The 14,939-nt window shown below is 40.5% G+C and overlaps 1 protein-coding gene across 4 annotated transcripts in view; it reads right to left on the bottom strand.

The window, feature by feature from the left end:
• Window positions 1–2,888: 2,888 nt before the first annotated feature.
• The window catches only part of acap3a (ArfGAP with coiled-coil, ankyrin repeat and PH domains 3a), a 74,503-nt gene continuing 62,452 nt past the window's right edge, over window positions 2,889–14,939 (bottom strand). For 2 of the 4 annotated variants that reach the window (XM_030422573.1, XM_030422575.1), the window contains 10 exons: window positions 13,737–13,806; window positions 13,280–13,374; window positions 12,967–13,184; window positions 12,247–12,336; window positions 11,924–12,022; window positions 11,594–11,820; window positions 11,139–11,248; window positions 10,056–10,166; window positions 9,903–9,964; window positions 2,889–3,851 (listed from right to left, as the gene is read on the bottom strand). In XM_030422573.1, the coding sequence (XP_030278433.1) occupies window positions 3,745–3,851; window positions 9,903–9,964; window positions 10,056–10,166; window positions 11,139–11,248; window positions 11,594–11,820; window positions 11,924–12,022; window positions 12,247–12,336; window positions 12,967–13,184; window positions 13,280–13,374; window positions 13,737–13,806 (1,189 nt within the window). In that variant the 3' untranslated portion in view covers window positions 2,889–3,744. Of the gene's footprint in view, window positions 3,852–5,776; window positions 9,965–10,055; window positions 10,167–11,138; window positions 11,249–11,593; window positions 11,821–11,923; window positions 12,023–12,246; window positions 12,337–12,966; window positions 13,185–13,279; window positions 13,375–13,736; window positions 13,807–14,939 lie in introns of those variants that run through there. The other 2 variants (XM_030422574.1, XM_030422576.1) reach the window with 2 other exon arrangements.

Below are 14,939 nucleotides of genomic sequence, written 5' to 3'. Positions count from 1 at the left end.
ATGAGTGACCAGCTGTGGTGGAATGTAATTAAGTAAATTTACTCAAGTACTAGTCCCACTGCTGTATTACTGTTTTCATCTACAGAGGTAAACACTGTACTTTTTATGTGTTGTAATTTATGTTGGGTGTAAATACCTCTCACATAAAGAAAGACAGCCAAAGATCGTCTATGTTTCCAGTTTTTTTTCTTAAAGACTTTATCACCGTTTAAATCTGTAATTGATTAATCATAATCTGTTAATTGCAGCTGAATGAGTGACCAGCAGCGGTGGAATGTAATTAAGTACATTTACTCTAGTACTAGACCCACTACTGTATTACTATTTTCATCTACTCCACCACATTTCAGAGGTAAACATTGTACTTTTTACCCCACTACATTATGTGTTGGGTGTAAGTTAAATACCTCTGAAGGTATCACGAAGGTATCCTTCCGGATTTCAAAGTAAAGAATGACGTTATGTTTCCATAACTAGTCCAAGATTCATATACTACTGAAATAAGTACTTCCTAAACTACTTGCATGAATAATATGAAGTACATTTACTGTGCACTTTTTGAGTAATCCTGTGTCAAAATCCTTAACAGAGAAAAAGAATAAGTATATTTCGCCCAACTTTGATGTGGAATAAAAAACTTATTTTCCATGAGTAGTCCAAGATTCATATACTGCTGAACTAAGTACTTCCTAGACTACTTGTACAACTATTATGAAGTACTTTTACTGTGTACTTTTTGAGTAATCCTGTGTCAGAATCCTTAACAGAGAAAAAGAACAAGTATATTTCAGCCAATTTTGATGTGGAATAAACACGTATTTTACATAACTAGTCCAAGATTCATATAATACTGAAATAACTACTTCCTAAACTACTTTTTTTGTCCAAATTTGATGTAGAAATGTACTTGTAACAGAGTATTATTAGACTGTGGTATTGCTCCCTTTTTGTTAAGTGAAAGATCAGAGTATTTCCTCCAACACTGTGCAAATCTCAAACTTGGATTCATGAGTAGGTCTTTTTCCAGTCATAACAACACTCAAAGCATATAAGGCCCTGGATACAACTTGAGAAGTGAGCTGACCATCAGAACTGCTTTATTTGTCCTGCAAACGGGGATATCTGTGTGTCACAGCAGCCTAAGGACAGTTCAATTTAACAATAAATGATAATAATAGTACAACATAAACAATATAATAAAAAGGTAATATGTACAAGTACCCTGCCCCTTTCTGTGACATCACCCCCGCAAAGTCATCATTCACATTTAATTTCATTAATTCTATGGTAAAAATAAAGAAAATAAATCAACATCACTTGAACTGAGGTGTCCAAATTACCCCAATTCACCCAATAACAATATTAAAGTAATGTAACTTTATTATATTCCATTAGTATTGGAATAATAACCAGAGAAATGAAATATCAATAAAAAAGTGACCTTCTTTTATCCTATTGACCGGATTGTTTATCTGAGTTGGTTTTTATTCACATTTGTTTTATTTTAATTCGAGCCTCTTTTGACACGACAGATAAAAAGATTCCATAAAACTGGATGAAGTAATGGACCCCAGACCAGGATGTGAACCCAACACGAAGACAAGGGTTCTGTTCACAGGACACCTGCTCTGCCAGGTGAGCTAAACAATGCTTATAAGGCATTTTGACTCTCTGGTTATATCAGCGTAAATCACAAAATATGTCCTTCCCACAGATTTTGTGACTAATGCAGGTGGTGTTCACCAAAAGGGGCGGTCTCGCTCGTTTCCTGAGTGAAGTTAGTGCATTTCCCTCCAAAACTTTAGATCCCTATATCAGTCACTGAGATCATCACTCTGGTTGAAGCGGTTCTTCTCTGAGGACACGTCTCGTGTGACTGTTAAATGTTGAGGTAAATTTGGCTGAACATAATCCTCTAACTACATCCAACAGGGTTCGTACACATTTTTCAAGGTCAAATTCAAGCACTTTTCAAGCACTTTTAAGGGTCATTTTTAAGATTTTCCAGCACCTTATTGCTATAAATTGCGGTAAAATACCTATCTAAAGGAATATATATACTTGTGATTTTTTTCTTCACTTTTTATCACAATTATGTACATTGTATTCTGCTGTAAACATCTAAAATTATATTGTATAATAGCAAAAACTTCAGAAATTAATTATCCAGTCTGATCCCAATTTTGTGAAAGACACAGAATTATAATGTCAAGCACTTTCAAGCACTTAAACTAAAATCCAAGCACTTTTCAGACCTTGAAAACACAACATTGAAATTCAAGCACTTTCAAGGATTTCAAGCACCTGTACGAACCCTGATCCAATTAAATCCGTGATGGACGTCATGTTTTTTGCTCAGTGCACCAAACTCTATTGTGATGAAAGGTTTTGAGCTGGGACTCATTTTAAAATAGACAGCTTCATTTACGTAAGTATAATATCTGGGCACTTCTTCCTCGACTGCACATTTCAAGCTGTCAGAATCGCCTCAATGGCCCCAAAACCCTGAATGTAGCTGAGGCGTGTAGCTCAGGTCGTTCGGTCTTTTTCTTGTGCAAAACAAGTCAGGTTAAGTCTTTAGTCAAGTTTAACTTCCACGTCCAAGTCGAATCTCAATCCTTTTTTTAAAAAAAAAAAAAAACAGAGTTGCAAGACATTTAAGCGTCCACTCGATTATCTTTACAGCCGTTCATCTGAATTTAAACCAGGAGACTTTCATTGTCTCCTGGTTTCTTCTGTTTATGAGCCCTCTTCTAACCTCACAGAAACTTTATGTCTGATGATAAAAGACAGGATGTCACTGGTCTCACATATGGACACAGGAGGGCGCTGTTGTATCAGCTGCATGTTGTGACGTAGGTTAACAGGTTGGTCAGCCTGCACAGAGGTGTGTAAACACAGACAATGTTTATTTTCATCCATCTTTCAACAGTTTTCCTGTCCATTCCGATATATTAGCATTTTTCTGCCTCTACAGCATGTTTACAGTAACGGAAGCACTGCATTTCATAGTAGTGGTACTGCAAAGTACATTTAAAACACAAAACATTACGGCGACTACACCAGCATAGTCGATACAACAACAACAACAACAACAACAACAAAAATGCATTTCATAACAAGATAAACAAGAGAAATAACACTGCGACTTCAGGATGGTGGATTGTTGATAGTGATGATATGACACATAGCTGAGTTCAAGTTTAAGTATGAGATATAATGAGAGTAAAATGCATGCAAAACACAGACACATGTATTTATGTAGAGTATTGATGAAAGTCCTTCAACAAAATCGAATGTTTCCGACCAGAATAACGAAACCGACGCAGCAAAACAAACGCCAACGAAAGTAAACAAAACAAGTGCTTGGCATTTTATTAAAAGTCTCATCTAACGCTGTACAAAAGCAAAATGCTGTATTTATATTTTTTTTTAAAAAAATGCATGTAAGAGGATAAGACCAGCAGATCCTCCATTTTTTTTAACAGCACAAGACTCATGCAGCTGTTCTACGCACGAACGACAGCATCACAAAATCAGGATTTCTTCACTTTGATCCACTTTAAAAGGTGATTTTTTTTTTTTCTGAGCAAAAAGAAAACCAAACAGGCATGTGATGAATAAATGATCAGCTTTCTCCACGTTGGTCAAATGCCAGCCGCCCCAAACTGTGACTATATGGAAAGTGGTTGCTGCTACTTTTCAAGTAAATGTCTTTGTTCCTCTGCAGGCAGCTCGGCGGAACTACCTGAAGGAGTGTCGGAAGTGCACACTCCTTCGCTTCAGCTTCTCTGGGTTGTGGGACGCCATGTGGGAGAACTCTCTGAAGATGTCGAGGTACGTGGCGTCTCCTGGTGAAGAAAAAAAAAAAACACAGAATGTAAATGATGGAAAATGATTCGAGTGAGATCTGATTCGTCACGGAGAAGAAAAAGAAAAAGAAAAAAAAAAAAGTCTGACTTGGTTTTTCTGAACAGTCAAAACATCTTTTATATGAAACCTTTGAGCAGAGGAGCTGTGGGTAAGAAAAAAGGCCGCGGTGAAAGGAGCGGAGGCACCGTGAAGCTTCGCTCTTTCAACTCTCCGGATTCTGAGCCTTTACTTTTCTTGTGGCCATGGTAACCGCTGAATCCACCGACACGACAAAAGCAGTTGAGGTCTTTTGTGTCCCATGAGAGCTCCCAGGCCCGGCTAATTAAAAAGGGGAATGAACATTCCTGGCTTTCCCTGTTTTTTTTTTGCTTGTGTGAGTGTGAGAACGAGGCGGAGGCTGAGAGATCACTGAGTGCAAGACTCACAGTAAATATTCTGGCTTCCTGGTAACAATTTATTTCACACAGATATCGTCTTCCTACTATATTTACCAACGTATTTATGGACCTTTTGTCACAAACTAAACAACCCACCAGGTTATGATAAACTACTTTGGCTGCTTTGCCTTTGGATTATCTTAATTTTTCTTATATATTATTAATTATATTGAATTTTGTACCTTTGTTTGGATAAAAAAAAAGCTTCCAACACTGTTTTAGACACATTATATTACATTATAATATAGTTGTAAGCAGATGTAAGAGCATTTATGAATGAACCATAACTGTGTAACCTGTTATATATATATATATATATATATATAATATATTACCTGTTAGTATATTTACTCGTTTAGTCAGTATTTTCAGGTACAAAACCATTTTCATCGTTCTCTGCCACTTTTATGCTTCTATTTCACATTTCATGACAGAAATACTACACTTATATTTTCTATTATTACTGTTTTCTTGACACATCATTTTGTTTTAAAATGTCTGAAAATAGTAAAAAAAAAAAATAATTTTCCACATGGGAGGTGACAAATGCATCAAATGTCTAGTTTTATCCTGTCTACAGTCCAAAACCCCCGAAATATTCAAATTACTATCAGGTATGAAAAAGAAAAACATGCAGTCTTCACATATAAGAGTCAGGAACAAGCAAATGTCTGCCGCTTTATTTGTTTGTTTGTTTGTTTGCCAATAAATTTTCTGACGATCAGCGATTACCCTCACACGTGTGAGCTAAGCATTTTGTAGGATGAATCAATTAGTTATTATAAAGTGTTTTTGTACTTGCATATTCTTACGGTCTGGTGCAGCTGTTTCCACTTAAGTGAAATATTTGAGTTCTTTTAAACCGACTCCATCAGCTGACGCCGGCCACGAGATGGCGCCGAAACATCTTGAAGAAATCTAACAAGTTGAGTCTGTCGTTAAGAAAAATCCTCCAAGAGCTCTTTGTGAGTTTTACGTGAATTATATCTTTGTGTATAAACAGTTAATACATGTTTAAAACACACTGGATCTGTTCGTGTTTATCATATTCAATCATATGTATATATATATACATATATATATATATATATATATATATATATATATATATATATACACACACACACATATATATATATATATATATATATATATATACTGTAGTGCTCATACAGGCCAAGTGGGGGGTTGCATGATTCTGAGTCTAATGCTTCAGTGGAAAAATATTCATATATTCATTTAAACTTGAATATTAAAACTCTCCCCATATATATTCAAACATGTTATTCATATTCTAGTTTACACTATGAATATTTTATATGTCACGCTGTGAAAATCAGAGACATTCGAGCCATGTGTTAGTGGCACCAGCAAGCACGAGAAGTTAGAAGTTTGTTAGTGCTGTCAGACGTTAAGTAAGAGACAGAAAAGACACCGAAACGAAAGGAAAGAAGCGAGGGGAGAGGTTAGTGTTCAGTCACATCTTTCATTTATTGTCAGTACCATAGAAGAAGACACTGGGAGGAGTTATTGAACAAAAGAAACAAAGGTAGCAGTGGTAATACGCAGGTACTGTATATTTTACAGATAACAGTCAGAGACAGAAAAAATATACAAAGAGAGTTAAAAATTGCATGTTAGAAGCAGGCAGTTAAAGTGTTAATATTTAGTTTATATACACAACAGTCAACATGTTAGACCCACTGACTGACACACTGCAGACACGTCGCACTGTACAACACATAATCCTTCATTGGCTGGATGCAGATCATTGTTAGTAATGACGCCATTCGTCGAGTAACACCTGCTTACGGTTGACTCGTGTATAAAGTCGGCGCGCAGCTTCAACGGCTACCACGCAAAAGTACTGCACGAAATAAGAAAAGGCTGGATTTAGTGGTTTTCAAAGTGCTTTGAATCGATCACAGACGAGCAGGGAGGGGAAAAAAATGAGTGAGCTTCTCTCTCCGTCGCTGCCACGTCTAAAAACATTTCACCGCTAAAGCTGAAACGTATGAGGGGGAGCGAGGAGTCAGAAAGGGTTTAAAAATGATAAAAAAAATTGATTTAAAAATGTGTTTTACTGCGGTCAGAAATGCCCTCTGCTGCACCTTTAACCACACCCAACAGTGATGTCATAGGGTCCACTGCGGCCAGCGGCGGTCAACAAAACGAGATTTTCAAAGACTGTCGAGTTAATGTTTTGGTCCACACGTGTTCACAGGTATTTCTGGAAACAAGGTTTTAAAACAAAAAACAATCTGCGATATTGTACCCACACGTGAAAACACACATCACATGATCATTGTGTACTCGGTTGCTTAGTTACAGAAAACACTGTGAATGAGGATGGGAAATGTGACCGCTTTCCACAGAATCCCCCGGGATGACGTCTTTCTGAATAGACAATATATCATCTATTCACCGATGTACAAACTTAAATACTCAATATTATAAACAAATGCTCTGAGTTTATATTTGCAGGCGATGCTACAAACACCGATGAGGCCAAATTAGGAAGCGAATGTGGGTCATCTCTTTAATAAACGTCAGTTTCAGATGTAAACACTGATAACCGAGTTTACGAATATCTTCACCCTGGATGGAGTTTTCCAAAAGGTCAATTTCCATGCTGTTTATTTGCGCACAAATGGCCAAAATGCAAATAAGAAGCCTCATTTTGAGAAATACCCGTGTTAAGTGTGGACAGAGCCTCAGGCCTGAAATCAGGGTTGAGTTGAGAAATTAGCGGAGGGAGCGTCACAGATGGCAACAGCCCTGATTGTTTTCATACAGTCTGATATCATTTAAAACATCCTTTTGGATTCGTGGCTTACCACGAGAAAGAAAGTGGTAAAAAAAAAAAATACTGTCTGTGGTCTTTGGTTCGACTAAACCGCAACAGTCTACAGCATCCGTCAAAGACGAGCAACATCTGTGGGGAAATCCTTTCAAACTAAAAGCACCGATCGGGCTTTAAGCATCACAGTAGAGCTAAAATTAGATAATTAAAGAAGAGTTTTGGGCAGCGGCTGTTCTGCCGTGTTCATTGTCATCGAGCTTCTTTTTTTTTTTCCGCGCTAACGTCGTCCAGCCGATGGAAGACAGCGAGAGAGAAGGGGAGCGTTCAGTCTGTTTTGTATTTCTTCCCATGCACGGTTTGTCATGATTTGGCAGTATATAATATGGATATTAACATTATTCAACAATAGCAAATGCCAAATATTCACATACACGGGGGCACAGAAGTCAACAAAAGCAACAAGGAATCAGGAAGACCTGGGCAACATCCACCCATGCACTATAAACAAAGAACAGATCTAATAGAGGTGTAGCCGTGAGACATTAGATTACTATAAACAGACGTACAAATACTGTATATACAGTAATACATGTTAGGTTAGTGAGATTTATCAAAAAAAAAATGTCCATCTTCCACTGCAGAGTGATTAAATATGATGAAACTGTGGCGTTTTCTTTTCTCAGAATGAGAATAGAATACTGGCGTTGTGTGTGTGTGTGTGTGTGTGTGTGTGTGTGCTCGGCTAAATAAAATCTAAACAAAATATATCCAGCTTAAAAAAATACCATCTGCATTGTTGTTCAACGTAATACAAAAAATACTGATTATCTGTACGGAGAGAATCATTGCACTGTTGCTCTGGAAGTTTCCTCGTGAGTAAAAAAAAAAAAAAAAAAAAAACCCCTGTTCAAATCAAAACGACGGTACGACGACGCAAGAGCAAAAAAAAAAAAAGAAAAGAAAAACCTGTTACTGTTGGTAAGAAAAAAAGTGCATCATTTTCGCTTTCGATTCAACTTAAAAGCTTCACATCGTCAATCGCTCGATCGATGCGGAGAAATGATTCTGCTGGGATCATTTCTGCTCAGTCGCAGTTGTCGCAGCCTCACAGTGAACCTCCGTCACGACTCATCATGTACATACGAGCGCTAAGCCAGCTTTTTTAACACGCGTGTTTTGACATCAGATGCTCGGGTTGTAAAAAAAATGGCTGATTCATTTGGCTGCACCACCACAACACGATACTGCATCGTTCTCACGCTCATCTGTGCTACGATAATACTTTGTTTTGAAGTGAGAGGAGCTGCTGGTTCCAGAAGTGCTCGTCCCGGTTCTTAATCCCAATTTGAAAATGTTATTTAAATAATATCATCAATATAATCAGAGTACTCTCCTGGTAAATGTAACGGCCCTTTAGATTGATGGTATGACCACCAGTTTTACTTTATATATTTTTTCATATTTACTTTCTGAATGGCTCTAAACACTGTGATACTCATTAGAGTGCTGATACCCAACCAGAAAATCATCAGGACGATGATGTCTTAGTTTAGCTCGGGCTCATTCACATCAATTCACATGGTGCTTTCAAGTTCCGTTCGAGATAAATAAAGTGTAAAAATTAATACATGTAGTGTGAAAATGAGCAATATCAGGGTTTAAACGGCAGGTTTATAACCATGATAACAACTGTGTGACAGGGTAACACAAATTCAGTGCTTCTGTCAAAACACAGAGCCGCAGTGAATTCAGAATGCTCCGTTGTTGCAACTGGGAGCCAAAATCGACACCAGAGCTGCTCATTTCATCTAAAAATTACCCAGAAATTAAAAGTGAACTTGTTCAAAGCTGCATCTGTAAAATCTGTTTCCGTCAGCGGTGCATGTAACAGAACATCAAGCTCTGCGGATTGGATGTTTCATTTAAAATTGGACCTTGGGATCTGTTTTTATTTGCCTTCTTTCAAAGGAGCTTTTTAATCTTTGGCTCTGATGATTTAACCAGGAGAGTTTCTTGAGGATCCAACCTGTACGAGAGCTCCTGCTGTGAGCTACGCAAAATTATCAGTGGTTCAAAAAAATGATGGGACTTTGACTTGTGGAACCTTTGGGCGCCTCACACTTAGCACAACAACTCAAGTCACGTGATCAAATTAAACATATATGAGTTCGAGCAGGTCTTTGGTTCAGAGCACCCTGTTCCCTCTATTACCTCCAAATAAAACACACCGCTGATGATTTTATCTGCGGTCGACTCTATTGATTGCCTCACGATAATGCTGCTGGATATCTTTTTTTAAAAAAGTGGCTAACCGTTCCCTGGCAGTGATTTTCTCGACTCCGCTGTGATCGGACCGGCGAGCACCTGGACGAGGCTCATCTAAATTATTTTTTTTTTGGCAAACCGGTCCGTGAAAAAGTCCCCGTCGGTTTAAATCTGACATCATTAGAGGAGGTTAATACTGTGTGATGTGATCCTGAGCGAGGAGCTGGCGGCTGTGCTGTGTGGGGGGGGGGGGGAAGAGGAGCGCTCGAATCATTCTGATAATATCTGATGTAGAGATGAAGTTAATCTGGTGGTGAGAAGCCCCTCTGAGAGGAAACAAGCTGAGGATCACCGACACGTCTCTCTCTCTCGTTCTCTCAGTCAGTCGTGTGTCTACTGGCACCCCCTGCACTTGTCTGAACCTGACCGGACCTGACTCTAGCACTCGGCTATATTGAGACAGATAAACTCCTGAATGCATCTCTTATACTGCTGCTCAGTGGGGCTGCTGGCCGGGTATTGACCTGGTTGTCCAAACGGTCCCTCCGACTCCCGCATCTCCTCGTTCATCCTCGCCAGACGCAGCCTGAAGGAAAGAAAAGAGGAAGGATGTTAGAAAGGCATTAAAGCTGCAGAGGAAAGTCTTCACGGAGGACGTTTTTAATGAATAAACATACAGCGTGACTATATCTGCGTTGGCTTGCTGCACGGCTATACTCAGGGGGTCCTGGCCGTCCTCGTCCTCGTCGTTCTGCGTAGCTCCTCTTTTTAGGAATAAGCACACCTGCCTGGAAATACCAGAGAAGAAGAGTTTAATCACAGCACAACCAATCAAACATCTGGTAAAACAAAAGAGATTTCGATTACTGTGATTTAAATAAATGGCTGCAGACAAACAACCTCATTTAAAAATGTTTTCTTGTCCCATATCTCTGTGTTTTCTGTGAGCTTTGCTCCTATTAAAGTGAAATTCAGGTGTCCGAAATTAAACTTCCTGACTCACTGGACACGGGGTCTTGTAGATGAAAAATCGCCAATGGAAAAGGAATATTTTTGGCTTTATTATTTGACTATGGTTGAGTTTGCTGAATTTCATAGGATTTTTGGAGAGAATTGTTCAAATCTGCTTACGAAGAAATGAACTTGATGCGGTTTTGATTTTAGGATCTTATAATTAAAAACACTGCATTGAAGGACCGATGAAGAAAAGCTTCTACTGGTGTGGTGGCTCATGGGAATCCAAATAAATAATCAAATACATAAAAATAAGTAGGTCAGTGGTTTTCAACATAGGGAAAAAAGAACATAATTCAACTTTTATGGCCATTCGAGTGTAGATTTCTGAGTTTACGAGGTGCAATTGAACGCACCATAAAGTCCCTGTTGGCCTACATGTGTTTTGCTGCACAAAGCGATGTGAATTTGAGAGTTTATGAGAGTAAGAAGAAGAATTTCACACTGCTACACTTCTAGTTGTGCGGTTCGGGACCAGCTAGTAAAATAGAACTAATTTAAAAGACTCACAAGTCGTATTAATGTAATAATTAAAATGAAAAGTGCGCTACAGCTACGACATGTTTCATCACATCAGCGCGGCGCCGTGTGAGAGACATAAAGATGGAATAATTCCACATGAAGACAGATCCCAAAAAAGCTGTGTGCACGAGTGGAGAAACTATGAGAGACAAATGGTACAAATGCATCCTGGAGTTAAAAAAACAAACAAAAAAAACAAACCCTCTCTCTGCCTCATGACTCACCCTGTGTGTCCCAGATATGTGGCGTGATGCAGCGGGCCCCTCCCTCTCGTGTCTCTTTGGTTGACGTCAGCAGCGTTCTGGAGCAGGAACTCGCAGGCGATTAGCGAACCCTGCAAAAAATGAACGAGCACCAGATTATAATTCAACACCGGCAATAAAAATAATGCTCTCGGATTTTTGGGAGCAAAAAAGTAAAATGTAGATTATCTCCACACACACACACACATATACACACACACACACACACACACACACAGTTGCTGATGTAATTTATTTTCGCCGGAGGGTTACGGTCAATAATCTATTGAATTTTTAGCCCAGTTCCAGCTGATCATCAACTCACAGTGTGTGATTCAGGGTCACTCTCTGTTACAAATATTCTCCTGGTTTTAATCATATTCAGAATATTTGGTTATTGAGATCTCTGTATGATTCCTCTCAGTTGACCGACTCACCCCGATCACAGCCTGTATGAGCGGCGTCTTTCCTTCGTCCTCATCGTTGGCCGAGTTGACGTCGGCCCCGTGGGCCAGCGCTTCGGCCATGACAGGCAGGTTTCTCGCTTTCGAGGCTTTGTAGAGCAGCGCTCCGGGATGAAGGTCCCTTATATCCTCCGGGTCTGACGTCTCCGGCTCGGCCTCCAGCTCGGCTTCACCGCTCGAGTCCTCCGACACCTCGCACTCTGAGGACAAGACGCACAAATTATATAAAAGACTGTGGCCGTACATCCTGTACATAGCATCTAAAAGGGACCATCTGTCACACATTCCCTGCGCTGGACTCACCCTCTGTGACGCTGTCCACCACCGAGCCAAACACCAGGATGTCTGTGCTGCCATCTGTGCTGCCTCCCAACCCGCTGTCGCTGCTCAGGCCTGCCGGACCAGGAGATGCCAGAACATGGACACGTTAGTTACGGCTGTCTCTTTCTGCCGGCTCGGCTTTGTTTAACAGGAGCAGAATCACGCAAACAAACAAGAGTCTCGTACAGAAACACAAGACTCAGGCATCTGATCAACAATCCGTGAAAGGCTCGAAGTCGCCTGTGAACACTGAATTAAGTTGACAGTTCTTGAGGAACAGATTGTCAAAATAGAGAGTGGCTTACTTCGAGGCCCTGATCCAGTGTCGAAGTAGGAGAAGAGAGAGTCCAGCTCATCGGGACAGAACAGGGATTCTCGTCTGAACTTAGCAGCTGCTGTGAGACAAACGTGAGGGAAAATAACCGGTGAGAAAAACCAAGTATTTTGCTTCAGACATAAACATTACATTGAAGTCCAACGACTAAGCCTTCAGTTTACCCGAAAATAATGGAAAACCTAGCATGAAGAATCCTTTGTCCTGAACATCTGGATGAAGAAATATTCCATCTGTTTTGTGTTTTTGTGGAGCACAAGCTTAATATTATTGTTATTATTAAAAACTTGAGCCTGTATTTGTTTTAATCTTGGCAGGTAAGAGCTCATAAAGTATGCTGAATACGCTATTGGCAGTTCCTGTTTCTAGTATACTCGTCAATGTACAGACAATCGTCACTGGATTATTTTGATACTGAAGGAAACCTGAAAATGTGTTGATTTTCAGGCAAGTTCTGAAGTTGTAAGGAGCACCTTGTTTTCTACAATTTCTAAGTGGACAAATGGACGTGTGTTCGTGATAGACGTTTGAGATGATGGTGTCATTCCAGTTTAATTCAAGCTGAATCTAAAAATATAAATATCGTGTCTGTGTGGTTCGGGTTTGGCAAAGTTATCAGCCAGAAAAGGAGCACGAGATTAAGCATCCATGCGCCAGAGATCCAGAGATCAACCAAGTACAACTGAAGTACCTGCGGAGAGGGTGGACGGGGAGGTGCTTCCCGGCTCTTGTCGGTATCTCCTCCGCGTTTTAGGTACTGTGGTGGCGCTGTTGTGTCTCCGGCACTTCTTCACGCTCCACCGCCGCTCCGACTTCCTCTCGCCGTTGATGAGGATCTCCGTGGAGCCGAGCTTCTTCAGGAATTTCTTCTCTACGTATTTCGCTTTGATCCAAGCCTCCTTCTCCTGCCTGTAAAGGAGTCCACACAATGTGTAAAAAAAAACATAAAATAATGGATACGATCCTGTTTTTATTGGCTTGAGTTCTATTTTTTGAATTCCTACCTTGAACTGGACGGTAACGGTTTCTTCAGACCTTGTTCTTGGTACGAGCCTTCGTAGATGTGGTTGATGACGCTGTTACCGAGCTCGCACATTAACTGCAAAGCAATGACAAAACACATTAATAATCTCCACAGTGAGACTAGATGAAAAGATTGAATATTTGTCCTTCAAATAGGAAGCTATGGCAACAGGCCCTTTAGCTTAGCTTAGCATAAAGACTGTAAATAGGTAGAAACAGCTAGCCTGGCTCAAAATAAAAAAAAACACTTGGGATCTTCAGGCTTTGTTTTATGTTTTAAAAAGCTCCAGAAATATTTTTGGGATAACATAATGACAGAATTTTCATTTTTTGGTGAATTGTTCCTTTAACCTGCTCGCGGTCTGTATGCTAAGCTAAGCTAACTGTCTCCTGGCTGTAGCATCATTCTCGTCTTACTCTCCGGGAGACAAACTGTACCTTTAGTAACTCCGGTTCCCATGAGTCCAGCGTGAGCGAGCGAACCTTCGAACAGTGAACTCCCAGACTCCTGCAACGAAAAAAACAGATTCTAAGTTTTAAAAAATACGCTGTTTATTTCCTTAAGTCGAAACAGTTCAGAGGTGAAAGCGAAGGAATTCCACTTTGTTATGACTGTGAGGCAACAGATGGCGGCCAACACGAGGACACCAGAGCAGTTCATGTTCTTTTAATAGATGCCGTTGCGCGGTGACCTCGCCTGAATAGCTGCAAGCGATCTAAAAAATCAGCAGCGTTACCCAGAAGAGCAACGAGAGGAGCCGCTCCTAATGTCATGCAAAACAGCCAAGTTCCACGGACGAAGCTGTCTGGTATCCAGGCAACAGCGATACTGTGCTTCTCCCCTCCGTCGCCCTGCATTGTATCAACAAGAGGCCACGTCTGATCTCACTGCCCCCCCCGAAAGAGAGCATGAATATTCAGCAGGTACAGACACACACACAGGGGATGAGATTTGTCGTTACGTAAGCTGCGATAATTGCGACTTAAAAATAACACACACATCTCCTCAGGGAATATTCCCCCCCCCCCAGCGGGACGGAGAGCGAATACTAACATCCGTGGTGCAACAGTGTGATGTAACACAACGAGCGGTGCGGTGCATTGATCTGAATAATGAGAGGATGTGCTGATCTGGAGCGTTACGTCACATTCGCCGACACTGTATTCGTACAATTCTGCGGCTTCTTTCGCTGTCTGTCTCTCGGCTACTGCGGGCCGTCTTCATCTTCTCACTTCCCGCCCTCAATGAAACTCTCAATCAAATCCAATAAGCGACGCACTGAGCTTTAAATCGCCTCAGCGGCGTGTGTGGCGGACCGTGCTCGCTGCCTTTTTACCAGCACACGGTAAGGTCAAAGTGACAGACAGCTGGCACCGCTTCCTGTTTCCAGCGCCAGTATCCGCGAGGCACATGGCAGCGTCGGAGGAGCTAAACGGAGCTAATCCTCCTCCACTCAGAATGTGCTCACGGTTATTGTTAATGTGATGTTTAAGCTGCACTGCTGCTGGAGTTTGTTGCTAGAGGACTTTTTTTGAAACACTTCCGCACCTTAAATCTGATTTTAATATGCGACACAACGCATGGCCCGGTCGATGAAGGTTCTCATTCATCAAGGTCACGGTTAATCTAAGTGCTGTATC

Source organism: Sparus aurata, chromosome 7 (assembly GCF_900880675.1).
Source record: "Sparus aurata chromosome 7, fSpaAur1.1, whole genome shotgun sequence".
NCBI lineage: Eukaryota > Metazoa > Chordata > Actinopteri > Spariformes > Sparidae > Sparus > Sparus aurata.
This window is presented reverse-complemented; position numbering and strand designations above follow the sequence as displayed.